General features: G+C 44.5%; 1 protein-coding gene across 1 annotated transcript in view; it reads right to left on the minus strand.

Moving 5' to 3' along the window:
• Positions 1 to 14,021: 14,021 nt before the first annotated feature.
• LOC138654015 (transmembrane protease serine 11D-like) overlaps positions 14,022 to 14,968 on the minus strand; it is a 62,124-nt gene continuing 61,177 nt past the window's right edge. Inside the window, exon 10 of the mRNA XM_069743382.1 lies at positions 14,022 to 14,946. Within this exon, the coding sequence (XP_069599483.1) occupies positions 14,785 to 14,946 (162 nt within the window). The 3' untranslated portion in view covers positions 14,022 to 14,784. The remainder of the gene's footprint in view (positions 14,947 to 14,968) is intronic.

A 14,968-nucleotide genomic window follows, 5' to 3' on the forward strand; every position in this document is an offset into this window, starting at 1 on the left:
AATGTCCAAAAAGGGATCGCGTTTAGCAATCGCGCTAGCGCAGATGCCAGATCTGCGCTAGCGAGAACGGATCCAAAAACGCTGCAGACAGCGTTCGAGGTCCGTCAAAAAATAACGGCACATCGCTAACGCATGCCAAAAATGGCATGCGTTAGGGATGCGTTACATACATTGCGGTCAATGGGTGCGCTAACGGATCCGTTACATTGCGTTAGTGGCGCTATGTAACGGATTCCGTTAGCAGATACCCACTAACGCTATGTGAACCTAGCCTAATGTGGTGTCACAACTGTCGAGAAGGCAGGAGCTGGATGTCACTATTCATGGATCTCTGTATGTGGAATGCAACGCTCTCAGAGCTAAGTGTGTATTTTGAGGTAAGAAAGGTTGGGGATCACTGATGTAATGTATTAAATTGCCAAAATTATTTTGTCATTCACTGTGTGGTAAAAATTTTAAAGAATTTCAATTTTAACTCTATTTTGTGGGTAGATTTGTTAATACTAGGCCAAAAATGTTTTTTTTTTTCAAAAACAAATGACAATGGTGCACTGTCACATAGAGTTCCTATCATCTTGCTCCCCCCCCCCTCTGGTAGTAGAGGTAGGCTATGTGCACACGTAGAATGGTCCACTGCGGATTTTTCCACAGCGGATTTGATAAACCTGCAGCGTGTGCACATACCCGTAGAGACACGTTAGTTACTTTTAGTTAGTTACCCTTCTTTCTACCTCTAGCTACCAGTAGTCAGAGCTCCCGAGACAGCAAGAACTGAATTCGTTGAATGCTGTATGAATGCAGTGAGCTCCAGCTTGTGATTGGGAAAGAATGTTATCATGCAGCTCATTGGTTGATTGAAGAGAAAGCTGGAAATGTGGAGCTTGCTGACTTTTGCAAAGGTATATTAAAAAGGAATCAGAATCAGAATTTTGGTCTTATATAGCTACCATAAAATGCTAGTCATATGTACATTTTATCACCTATATATATAAAAAAAATTCAAGGAGGTCTATGGTGGGTAAAAAGTCAAAACTTGAAATTTCAGGAGGTTTAGGGTGTGTAATTTATGGTGATATAAGACAGGAAGGTGATAAAATGTACATATGACTAGCATTTTATGGTAGCTATATAAGCCCAAAATTCTGATTCTGATTCCTTTTTAATATACTTTTGCAAAAGTCAGCAAGCTCCACATTTCCAGCTTTCTCTTCAATCAACCAATGAGCTGCATGATAACATTCAAGTGTAGCTGTGGTACTTCTACACTCATAAAGGATCTGCACACAGTGCAAAGCCAGAATAAAATTAGAAGGAAGGTCATCCATAGACCCTTGAAGGCAAAACTGGAGGGCCTCATTCAAATATTGAAAATTAAAAACTTTTTATGTGCTGCTGTTAGGTCAGTGACTTTGTCATCCACCACCTTGTCTTCCACCGCCACACTCTGGTCCTCCTTATTTGGTGACTTAACAAAAACCTGACTTATCAGCGACTGTGTCTTATCATCATCTACCTCGCTGTGCAAAATTTGCCGTTCCCCTCCGTCATCTTCTTGTGTCGTGGCTGCTCTAAGTTTTGTGCATCACTAAACAGCATGTCCTCCTGTCCCTCTTGAAACATGCAAGGTGAGAGGCCACAATCAAGAAACGTTGAAGTAAAGAGTTCCTTGGAATGTCTTAGTGTAAGATCACTGCTTACCTGAGACTCGACATAGTGGGAGGAAGAAGGATCAGGGTGAGGATTAAGTGATCCAGACTCTGGTGAGATTGGACCGTGTGTAATACTGGGTGGTGCTGGCAAGCATGCTTGAAGCATTATCTGCTTCAAGCGACCACCTGTTCGCACTTGTTTAATACTGTTATGGGTTCTATCCTTGATTGTCTGGCATCTAATCCTTTGTTTGTGATCTGCCATACAGTGTCGTGGAGGTGCGCATGCGTGCTGCATGACTGACCTTCTCCTGCGTTGGTGTGGTGTCTCTGCCACTTCCTGCACATGTCCGGGGGCTCACTGAACTCTGTTTCCCTGCGCATGTGCAGTGACATTTGACGCCGATGCAGGACCTGGCGGTCGCAGTGCACATGTGCCAAGGGAGCCGCTTCCATTAGCTGACACATATCATGTGATCAGTCACCTGACTGGCCACCAATGGGATATAAAGGTCCTTGCCATTCACTCATATGAACATCCCCTTGAGAAAGCACCTTACAAACAAGCGAAACGCACGTTGGGATTTACAGGATCCAGCCCGCTGCTTTCAACTCCTTACTTTCACTGGTAAGTGCTGCTCTTAGCAAAAGAGTTCCCGATATATTATTAATTGACATCTGCTGATACTGTTTTATTTAATTTTCCTGCGTCTTGCATGTTCACAGTACGGGTTTAGGTTGTTGATTGGCATCGGTAGTCCTCTGTTTCCGTCCTTGTGTACTTTACTATTATCCTTTTGTAATTTTTGTATTATCTATAAACTATATGTAATTAATAAAATTATAACTTTTTTAACCAAACTCCCTTTTTCTCTTTATTCACCTGTTCTCACTTGTGTGGCTTCAGAAGTGGTGTCCGTGCCTCCCTGCAAAGTGGGACATGAAGCTATCCGTCATGGATGTGCATGTTTCTTGTGCTCCAGCAACAGGCGCAGTTGCACCTGCCCCATGTCCTCAACATCTGCATGCATCAGCACTTCCACTGCTCCATCCCTTACCGCATGCCTTGCGCATTTTCTAATTGCTTGGTCTTTGGAAACCAAGGGGTTTTTTTCATTAAAAAAAAATGTTCACCTGCAGCAGGCAAAGTGTTGTTTTTTTAGTTTGAAACCACCGTAATTTAACATAAAGCACATTAGACTGTATGGAAGACAAATTCAATCCAGTACATTTTTTGGAACTTTTTTTTGAGTTTAATTCCATTGTAATGTGACACAAAGCAAGTTAAACTGTATGGATTACAAACTCAATCTAGTACATTTTTTGGACATGGAGCTGAAAACAATTGAAGGGAATACGGCTAAGTGCCCATTGGGATTCTAGTATGACTCCTGTTTCCTGATTACAACGCCCTTCAAATTTGATTGACAGTATTGATCTTAGTTCACACCTCTATATCTGTACATTTCTGGGATGTCTCCTGTTTCCTGACTACAACATCCTTCATATATGTGTTTTCATCCACTCAACAACATTGTGTGAACTAGCAAACTTTTTATATTACCTCATATCACTGAGTTTATCCCTTCCTTTGATTCTCTGACCTGTCTCCATGTGGCTCCTTCCTTCTGTTCTCGCCTAGTATCTTACATGTGCAATTAAAGGTGGATACATTTGGAGGCCTAGATCTATGTGTGCTTCTCCATCTAGTGTAGCTTTTAAGTGCCCATTAAGAATATACCAGAAATGTACCAGAAGTGAACATAACATGACAGATACAATGTCTACTACTAAGTGCACCTCCATTTTGGTTGGCACGACGCTGGTTAAGGAATGTGCCACTGACTGCGGTGCCCTCCTTTTCCCTTCCCCCCAGCTTTCCTTGTGGTCCCCTCTCATTCCACCCTCCTTTGTTATGCTATTTGGTATGGTCCGGTTCATTTTGACCAATGGTAGCCTGTTGGGGCTGGTTCCCCGCCCCGAAACCCCTCCTTCATCTGATATAGGTCAGGGTAATAGCCTGGTTCCTCCTCTTCCCTTTTGGGTCCCGGAGGTGCTTAACATACCTGGGGGACGGAGAACTAGAAAGAACTGGAATGAATTAGAACGAACGAGAATAGAAGTTGTGAGGACTATCCCGAATGCTCAGCAGGGAAGCACTACAACACACAGGCGCTAGTGGTAGGCAACGATTTCCACCTGCAAAGGGAACTCTGGATGTGCCTTCGGACCGGCCGGTCTCAGACAGCCCTGTTAACCGTGCTCTGGATTGAGGATCCTGAAGTCTTCAGTAAAGAGGTAAAGAGACTGCAACCTTGTGTCCTCGTTATTGACTGCACCTCACACCATAGCCATCCACCTTACTGGGAAGCCTGGGGACATACTTCACCTGTGGGAAAGTTCACCATCTAGCTGCCATCACATCACCCCAGTGGGCCCCAAGCAGCGTCGGTCACCCTGACCGAATACCACAGGTGGCGTCACGAAACCTTGACAAACTATCATCACCCCTTTTATTGGACGCCCCTTAGCAGGGTCATGGACCGAGTCCAGCCACCGTGACAACCCCAGAACTGAGACAGAAAGGACCGATACTGAGTAACCTGTGGCCCTGTGTCTGGGGGCGCTCCATAAATATGTTACGCAAAATTAAAGCTGTGACCGACTTCACCCATCAGCTATTTGTGTTTGTCTTGTTATTTAGTCGGATGGTCTTTGGGGAGGTTTGGGAGAGGGGATTCCTGGGGTTGGTGGGGCGTGTGGATTTGGAGGGGTTGCTGCAGTCACATTTTCCCACAATTACTTTTCACCATGGTTACATATGCCCTAAGGCTGTGTGCACACGTTGCTGATTTTTTGCATTTTTTTCACGATAAAAACGCCATAAAACCGCAAAAAACAGCATACAATATGCATCCCATCATTTAGAATGAATTCCGCATGTTTTGTGCACATGATGCGTTTTTTTCCGGTGCAATCTTGCCTTGTGCAGGCGTGTACTATGGAGGACAGAGAATGAACTTCAATCCAATATTGCAGCCAGCATGCAGCCGGCGGGTCAGGAAAAGGTGAATCAAACACCCGAAAACCCCGCCCCTATGGCTGAAAATTGTTCCCTCCAAATTCAGGTGATAGAGTCCCTTTAAGAGGCTCCTCTGTCCTCCACTCATTACCTGTAGTAATGGCATCTGATTGAGCTTGTTATCAGTATAAAAGACAACTGTCCACAACCTCAAACAGTCACACTCCAAACTCCACTATGCTGATGACCAAAGAGCTGTCGAAGGACACCAGAAACAAAATTTTAGCCCTGCACCATTCTGGGAATACTGAATCTGCAATAGGCAAGCAGCTGTTAGGGATCGAGTTCCCGCCTCTGCACAGGGGGAATCTCAGGCCATCTCTGCTGCGGTCTCCCATTTTTCTCCTGCTGCAGTGGAGTCTGCCCAGCGGAGACGTCGGTCCCAGCGTCTTGCTCAGTCCCACTCTGTACAAAGAGTTACTGCTGCTTTTCCTCCTTCTGCCATTGAAGTCAGTGCTGGGCAGCGGCGAGCAGACGTTTCTGAGACTAAGTCCTGCTTTTCTCGTTCTGAGCATGCCCTGAGTAAGATCTCTCAGTGGAGATCGAGGGTCACATGGTCAGATACAGCACCTAAGTCCATTGGTTCTTTCAGGAAGGTCCTGTAGGTGCTAATCCTGCTTTGCACACACTGAGCATGCCCAGGGCAAGATCTCTCAGTGGAGATTTAGGGTCACATGCTCAGATATGGCAGTCTCTCATTGGTCCTTCTAGGAAGGTCTTTTACTTGCTGCAGCTATATAAGGCTCGCATTGCCGCACGGCCATGCGCTAGTATCAAATGTGTTTTGGCTTATGCCAGTGGATACTATACCATTCTGTTCTTATGTGGTGTGAAGCTGTTAGCATTGGGACTGTACACTCAGGCAGGCAGCTAGCGTCAGTGGGGGCAATTAGCCTTTACTTAGCATCTGGTTCCTTCATGTGTGTGGTTAGCACAGAAGAGTTCCAGAGCAAGCACAACCTTAGTTAGGGTATTAGTTTTGTGTACAGCGCGACTCTGTGAGGCAACAGAGTTCGCTATCAGTTCACACAGGGTGAAGCTTAACCCACGTGTGAGCTCAGAGTCCATCCGCCATTACGTAGCAGCAGATATCTCTGCACGGTGGACCCCGGGCTGCGAACGCACCTTGTAGCTACCTACCTATTACTCGGTGCGTTACGCTAGCCCTAACAGAATACTAGCGCCAGGGTCTGGCTAGTAAATGGCGGACATTCAGCAATCTTTGCGGTATATCCAGCAGCTGGAGGGTAGGTTGGCGGCTCTCAAGAGCTCAACCTCAGCTGTGGATGTTACCGCAGTTGCTGTACAGGCTGCTAGCGTGCCATTCACCTCAAGCTCCTGGCTGCATGTTTTCCCATAGAGCGGGCTAAGGTGGGATTTATTGTGTCTCTCTTGTCGGACAGGGCGTTGGAATGGGCTACGCCGCTGTGGGATCGTGGCGATCATGTGGTGCAGAGTGCTCCGCTGTTCCTGAGCACTCTGAAACAGGTCTTTTTAGGACCTCAAGTCACCCATGACACAGCGCTCCAACTGCTGGCACTAACTCAGGGTGAGTCCTTGGTCAGCCATTTTTCCGTCCGCTTTCATACTTTAGCTTCTGAGCTGGAGTGGTCGGATAAAGCCCTTATCCCCATATTTTGGAGGGGCCTGGCTGATCACGTTAAGGACGCTCTGGCCACTAGGGAGATTCCTGCCACACTGGAGGAGTTAATAACTGTCTCCACTCGAATAGACCTCCGTTTTAACGAGCGGAGGTTAGAGCGAGCCCAGTGTAGGCAGAGGTTTCGGCTGGCTCCCACCTGCACCAAACCTCTGGAATCTCCGGTCCAGGTTCCTGAGTCACATGAGGCCATGGAAGTGTCACGAGCGGGATCTAAGTCCCGGACCGCTTGTGCACTCAAGGTCTGTCATGCTTGCCAGCAGTCAGGACATCTTGCCACCAGATGTTCCCAGCGGTCGAGGAAACATCAGCATCTAGTGGTAGTAGGTGGAGGTACACTAGACACGGCGACGTTTGCTTCCAAATTGTCCTTTAAGGGGACAATTATTATAGGCTCATCCTCCCACTCGGTAGAGCTCTGCGTGGATTCTGGGGCGGAGGGCAATGGGGCGGAGGTCTTCTGCCTTCGCCCAACGTCATGCAGTACCCCTGGTTATGCTAACTCAACCAGTAACGATATGAGTGGTGAATGGGTCGACACTGCCCTCACAAATAACACACCAGACCATCCCTTTTACTCTGTCCATGTCGCCATCCCATCAGGAGATTATATCTCTGCTCGTCATTCCTGAGGGAATTGATGAGGTCCTGTTGGGGATACCTTGGCTACGGTACCACTCTCCTCACATCGAGTGGTCCTCAGGCAGAATTCTGGGATGGGGTGAATCTTGTGGGGGTAGGTGTCAGAGGGAGTGCGTTCAGGTTGCAACTGCAGAGGTACCGCAGATCTATCCTCTCTCCCCAAGCAATATTGGTCTTATGCAGATGTGTTCTCCAAAAAGGCGGCGGAGACCCTTCCGCCTCATCGCCTCTATGACTGTCCTATTGATCTCTTGCCTGGTGCTGAGCCGCCCCGGGTTGAGTTTATCCGTTATTTCTCCCGGAGACGGAGGCTATGTCCCAATACATCCAGGAGAATCTGGCAAGAGGGTTCATCAGGAAGTCAGTGTCACCTGCTGGGGCTGGGTTCTTCTTCGTGCAGAAGAAGAATGGAGAACTGCGTCCATGCATAGACTAGGGTATTAGTTTTGTGTACAGCGCGACTCTGTAAGGCAACAGAGTTCGCTACCAGTTCACACGGGGTGAAGCTTAACCCACGTGTGAGCTCAGAGTCCATCCGCCATTACTTAGCAGCAGATATCTCTGCACGGTGGACCCCGGGCTGCGAACGCACCTTGTAGCTACCTACCTATTACTCGGTGCGTTCCGCTAGCCCTAACAGCAGCTTTGTGTGATAAAATCAACTGTGGGAGCAATAATAAGAAAATCGAAGACATAGAAGTCCACTGATAATCTCCCTCGATCTGGTGCTCCACGCAAGATCTCACCCTGTGGGGTCAAAATGATCATAAGAACGGTGAGCAAAAATCCCAGAATCACACGGGGGGGACCTAGTGAATGACCTGCATAGAGCTGGGACCACCATAACAAAGGCTACCATCAGTAACATACTACGCCGCCAGGGACTCAGATCCTGCAGTGCCAGACGAGTCCCCCCGCTTAAGCAAGTACATGTCCTGGCCTGCCTGAAGTTTGCTAGAAAGCATTTTGATTATCTAGAAGAACATTGGGAGAGTGTCATATGGTCTGATGAAACCAAAGTAGAACTGTTTGGTAGAAACAAAACTTGTTGTGTTTGGGGGAGACAGAATGTTGAGTTGCATCCAAAGAATACCATACCTACTGTGAAGCATGGTGGTGGTAACATCATGCTTTGGGGCTGTTTCTCTGCAAAGGGACCAGGATGACTGATCCGTGTACATGAAAGAATGAATGTTGCCATATATCGTGAGATTTTGAGTGCAAACCTCCTTCCATCAGCAATGGCATTGAAGATGAAACGTGGATGGGCCTTTAGCATAATGAATCCAAGCACACCACCAGGGCAACAAAGGAGTGGCTTTGTAGGAAGCATATGAAGGTCCTGGAGTGGCCATTCTCCAGATCTCAACCCCATAGAAATCCTTTGGAGGGAGTTGAAAGTCCATGTTGCCCAGCAACAGGCCCAAAACATCACGGCTCTAGAGGAGATCTGCATGGAGGAATGGGCCAACATACCACCAACAGTGTGTGCCAACCTTGTGAAAACTTACAGAAAACGTTTGACCTCTGTCATTGCCAACAAAGGATATATAACAAAATATTGAGATGAACTTTTGTTAATGACCAAACACTTATAGGGAATCTGTCACCTACTTTTTCGTATATAAGCTTCGGCCACCGCCATCAGGGGCTTATCTACAGCATTCTCCAAAAGAGGTCTGGATACACATGATGAGAGCATTATATTGCCTCTGTACAAATCCCTGGTTAGACCATACATGGAGTACTGTGTACAGTTTTGAGCACCAGTTTTCAGGAAGGATGTAATGGAACTAGAGTGAGTACAAAGGAGGGCAACAAAATTAATAAAGGGGATGGGGGAACTACAATACCCAGAGAGATTAGCAAATTTAGGATTATTTAGTCTAGAAAAAAAACAACTGAGGGGCGATCTACTACCCATGCATAAGTATATAAGGGGACAAAACAAAATATCTCTCCGAGGATCTATTTATACCAAGGAAGGTGACGGTCACAAGGGGCCTTCTCTGCATCTGGAGGAGAGAAGGTTTTTCCACCAACATAGAAGAGGATTCTTTACTGTTAGGGCAGCGAGAATCTGGAATTCCTTGCCTGAGGAGGTGGTGATGACGAAGGTTCAAGAGAGGCCTGGATGTCTTCCTGTAGCGTAACACTATTGTATCTTACAATTATTAGGATCTTTAGAAGGATGTAGATCTGAGCATTCATTCTGACAGAATATAGGCTGAACTGGATGGACAAATGTCTTTTTTCGGCCTTGCTAACTATGTTACTATGTTACCTCAGAGTAACCCTTGACTCTGCCCTGTCGTTCAAACTGCACAACCAGGTTCTTACCACTTTCAGCTCCCAATGTCCTTTACTCTGCTGCCCGATTACTCCACATTAATGCCCCCTCCATATATCTCCAAACTAATGTCTCGATATGTACCCACACATACTCTCCTACTTGTACGTTCCTCACCTGATCACCTCCAACAGTTCTCCCAAGTATCCCCCATCCTCTGGCATTCCATGCCCCAACACGTCCAGTCATCCACCACATTTGGAACCTACAGATGGAAATTGAAAATCCAACTCTTCAAAAAGCTTACAACTTGCCATGGCCCCCGCTGCCACCTCACCACTGGAGCTGCTTCAACCCATATTCTGCCGTCTCCTTCCCCACCACTCTGTAGACTGTAAGCCTGCAAGGACAGGGCCCTCGCTCCCTCTGTTCCAGTCTGTCAATGTTAGTTTTCTCATTTTAATTTATATCTGTATTTTGTACGTTACCCCTTTTCACACATACTGCACCATGTCTAATGGAGCTCTAAAAATAAATAATCATAATAGTACATTAACATTTCAGCAACACATTGATTTGGTAGTGGAACGGCAATTTCTTCAAAGTGTCTTGGTGAGTGTTTTTCAACAAGACAATTCCAGCTCATATGTTGCCTGAGCTACAGTGAGTGGCTACCATGGCCTGCCATGTCTCCGGATTTGTCTGTCATGGAGCACATCTAGGACTCCATTGGTTTGCAATTGCAAAGGGAGCAGCCTACCCAAGTACATTCAGCGTGGGAGGACATTCCTCTAATAATCATTAATAACCTCATTGATAGTATGACAAGGCATGTATTTGCAAATTTGGAAGGCTGGAAGTGCACTGGGGATATCACTGCAGTTGTGCGCCAGCCTAATTTGCACAAGACATTGCATCTGAACAAAAAATGTATTTTTTTTTTGTTGAATATGAAACATCAATACTGCTTGCTCCATAAGTAAAATCCTCCTGACTGGTTCTCTGTAAAAAAAAAAAAAGGTCTATGTTTCCTTGAAAAGATATGCCATGTTCCCTTTGATAGGTTAACTGCCAAGATTGGAATAGTGGCAGGAGCAAGACTGGTTTCATTAGCATTGATGAAACTGTACGTCATGGTGTGGCAAGTGACTTACATTTTCGTCATGGATGATGCAGGAATAGGTTAAAGCACTTCTCCTTTATAAGGCGGGGATCACACATGCGAGAAATACGTCCGAGTCTCGCATGTTAATACCCGGCATTGCCGCCGTCACTCAGGAGCGGAGAGTGCGGCCGCATAGCAATACATGGAGCTGCACGCTCCGCTCCTGAGTGACGGCGGCAATGCCGGGTATTAACATGCGAGACTCGGACGTATTTCTCGCATGTGTGATCCCGGCTTAACTGATATATAATTTGGCTTATCTTTTCTCAATTTTCAACACAATAATCAGATAAGGCAGCACGGATCTGCTCACAGAATTGAGCATTGACCTAAAAAATGGATCTATCTATTTCTTAAAATAATTAAGCTGGTGATATACGGTAAGTCACTATCCACAGATATTAGTTGTTTTCAGACATATGCAAAAACATTAAAAAAACCACTTAAGACACATATTAACCCCTTAGTGACCGAGCCAAATTTTTGAAATCTGACCAGTGTCACTTTATGTGGTAATAACTCTGCAACGCTTCAACAAATCCCAGTGATTTTGAGATTGTTTTTTCGTGACACATTATACTTTATGATAATGGTAAATTTAGTTCAACATTTTTTGTGTTTATTCATAAAAAATATAAAAAATTTGAGAAAAATGTTAAAAAATTAGCAATTTTCTAAATTTGAATGATTATCCCTTTAATCCGGATAGTCATACAACAGCAAACCATTAATAAATAACATTTCCCACATGTCGGCTTTACATCAGCACCATTTGTAAAATGTTATTTTATTTTGTTAGCATTTTAGGAGGTTTAAAAATGTAGCAGCAATTTTTCATTTTTTCAAAGAAATTTACCACATTTATTTTTTTAGGGACTTATCCATGTTTGAAGTGACTTTAGGGGTCCCATATATTGGGAAATCCCCAAACGTGATACCATTTTAAAAACAGCACCCCTAAACATATTGAAAACTGCTGTCAGGTAGTTTATTAACCCATCAGGTGCTTTACAGGAATTAATGCAAAGTGACATGACAGAAATGAAAATGTGTATTTTTACCACCTAAATGTTGCTAACTTCTAAACAGATTACTACAGCCGGCAGACTCTAAGGCGACTATTTGGTCATGAATTGCCATCGCAAACATCAGGACAACAAAATCATGATGTGAGGGCACCAATTGGGATAAAGAAGAAGCCCCCACACTCTGTTAACCATTTATAATGATGTAGTCACTATTGACAGCAGCATCTAAGGGGTTAAACAGATTTAGAAGGTGCAAATACTGATCATGGCTGATACAGCAAGTTGTCAGCTATAGTGCACAACCAACAGATGCTGGATTGTCATCTGTATGGGGAGGCTATTCTCTTATATGTCAGGTCAGTTAAAAGGCGTATTGGCGGTCATTAAGGGGTTAAATAATACAGAGCATAGAAGGTGGTAAATGCTAAATATTTAATAGTGCGGTACAAAACTGAACAATGACTGGCATGCACCTACACAATAAAACCAATAATTAAATTATATTGCTACTGAACTAGTGCTGAAATAAATAAAAAGAATGCCTGGTCAAAAGTGGACAATTTTAGCTTTTTTATTATTCCCGATGTTCATGAGTATGACGGCTTTTTCTTTTTTTTTAAATTTGCCATATGATTCCAGAGATATGGGCCTCTTTATTTAGTGCTAAAGTTTATGGTCTTTACAAGGAAATAATACAGAGCAGCCTAAAGACTCACCCCTAGAGAATCCCGTGTGCAACACCCCTTTGGTGAATTGCAGAAAAATGTGCACTGAATAGAAAGGACGATGTCTCTGGAACCATTAAAAAAAAAGACTTGTGGTGACTTCACATTAAGCTCTTATTGTTTCACAATTAATTTTTCATATTATATTCAGTTCATGCTGCCTCTAAAACAGTGCACAGTATTTCACCACTGTTTCATCACAGACTTATCATAAGACATTTATATTATATACAGTATAATAGTAATAATACAGCATTATTATATAGAGATTGTGCAGTATATTTTTTACATGGTAATAATCGGATACATATAAAATGTTAACATAAATGAAGTGCTATAATTCTTTCATTTAAAATCTTAGTATCAAGTTTTTACATTGTCGCAAAGCAATATGCCATACACAATCCTGTATAACAGGAATACATCTAATAATGAAATCGATAGTAAGCTTGTGATCAGTGCTAAGTGCTAGTTACATATTTTCAATAACATGCCCTTTAATGGGAATATGTCAGGAGGTTTTTGCTTAATCTGAGAGCAGTATAATATAAGGGTAGAGATCCTCATTCAGAGATGTCTCACTTACTGGGCTATGTGCTGTAGTTTTGGCAAAATCACTATTTTATCAGCAGGAGATTATCATTAGAGGACAAGTAAAACTGCTGCCATGTAGTCGTCCACATTCATGAACTCTGTATAACAGCGCCTCCACAACTGAAAGGCAGCTTTCTGCCTATGCACAGTTGCACACAAAAATATGACAATCAGTGATGTGGGCGGGGTTACACAGAGCTCAGCATTTAGAGAACTGGTAGATCTGCAGCAGACAAAACAGTGATTTTATCAAAAGTTCACCAAGCAGCCCAGTAAAAGATACATCACTAGAATAAGGCTCTCTGCACCTACATCATGCTACTCTCAGATGGGTTAGCACAAGCCTGGTGACAGAGTCCCTTCAAGGTGCCTAAACACCTTAAATAAGTGTCATAACTGTCTTTCCCGACCCCGATATACATGCATTCTCAGCTTGGCCAACCTCTCCTGGTCAAAACAAAAGGATAGGGCATTTTCATTTAAAGGAAATACAGTATGTCACATGGAAAGTATAGGTACCTTCACACTAAACGATATCGCTAGCGATCCGTGACGTTGCAGCGTCCTGGCTAGCGATATCGTTCAGTTTGACACACAGCAGCGATCAGGATCCTGCTGTGATGTCGTTGGTCACTGCAGAAAGTCCAGAACTTTCTTTGGTCGCTGGATCTCCTGCAGACATCGCTGGATCGGCGTGTGTGACGCCGATTCAGCGATGTCTTCGCTGGTAACCAGGGTAAACATTGGGTTACTAAGCGCAGGGCCGCGCTTAGTAACCCGATGTTTACCCTGGTTACCATCCTAAAAGTAAAAAAAACAAACGCTTCATACTTACCTTCCGGTGTCTGTCCCCCGGCGCTGTGCTTTCCTGCACTCACTGTGAGCACAGCGGCCGGAAAGCAGAGCGGTGACGTCACCGCTCTGCTTTCCGGCCGCTGTGCTCACAGCCAGTACAGAGAAGCACAGCGCCGGGGGACAGACAGCGGAAGGTAAGTATGAAGCGTTTGTTTTTTTTACTTTTAGGATGGTAACCAGGGTAAACATCGGGTTACTAAGCGCGGCCCTGCGCTTAGTAACCCGATGTTTACCCTGGTTACCGGCATCGTTGGTCGCTGGAGAGCTGTCTGTGTGACAGCTCTCCAGCGACCAAACAGCGACGCTGCAGCGATCCGGATCGTTGTCTGGATCGCTGCAGCGTCGTTTAGTGTGAAGGTACCTTAAGAGTTAAGGGCTATTAACTATCTGCTTTCCTTGCCTGGGGCATGGTGTCACACAGAGCTATCAATCAAGCTAAAGAGGCTGCTGCTCAGCGGGGAAACTAATGAGCCAGAGGCTTGTTAAATGCTCTGCCCCACCCAGAGCACTTGACAGCTAATTTTCATATAATAAAACACACATTTTTGAGGAATTCAGAAACAGAAGATATAGAGGTGTCAGTGGATTTCTAATCCAAAGACCATCCTGCCCCTATATATGATTTTGGAGAGTGCAGAGAGCTGATCTTACTGATAGATTCACTTTAACATGCTCAAAGCATCTCTCCCTAGACTTCATCGGTTGGGAATAGTTGGGAGGCCACCTAAATGTGCATGGAAGCTGTTAGCACTAACCGGTAGAAATGACAAGACAAGCACTGACACTGAGTTTGTTATTTACATAGGATTAGCCCAGTATTTTTATGTCTTTTCTTTCTTGCACGTGAGGCATTTTGAAGAAATCAGGAGAAGGTGGTCAATATTCAGCCTCCTATTTTCCAGGGTATTTCCTTCATGGACACTTCCTTATCCACGTATTTCGTATAGGCGTACTCTCTTTTACTGGAGAAAATGGACCGCTATCTATCTCTGGAATAGTATATATCACCATCTTTCTCTGAAAGTGCTCTGGACCCAAGATATAATCTTCAAATTTCATAAGTATTTAACTATAAGAAATAGAACTGTTGTACATCACAGGCCCGAGTGCTTATTGATCCAGTTCCGCAAATAGGTGACTCTGGAGTAGATACCAGGCTTATTCCTTAAGGCACATCCATATCCGAAGCTGACAATTCCAATAAGCATCCACTTTCTGTTATTTTGTGTAGTTACCAGCGGACCTCCGGAATCCCCCTTATTAAGAGAAAATATAAGA

Source organism: Ranitomeya imitator, chromosome 1, assembly GCF_032444005.1.
Source record: "Ranitomeya imitator isolate aRanImi1 chromosome 1, aRanImi1.pri, whole genome shotgun sequence".
Lineage (NCBI taxonomy): Eukaryota > Metazoa > Chordata > Amphibia > Anura > Dendrobatidae > Ranitomeya > Ranitomeya imitator.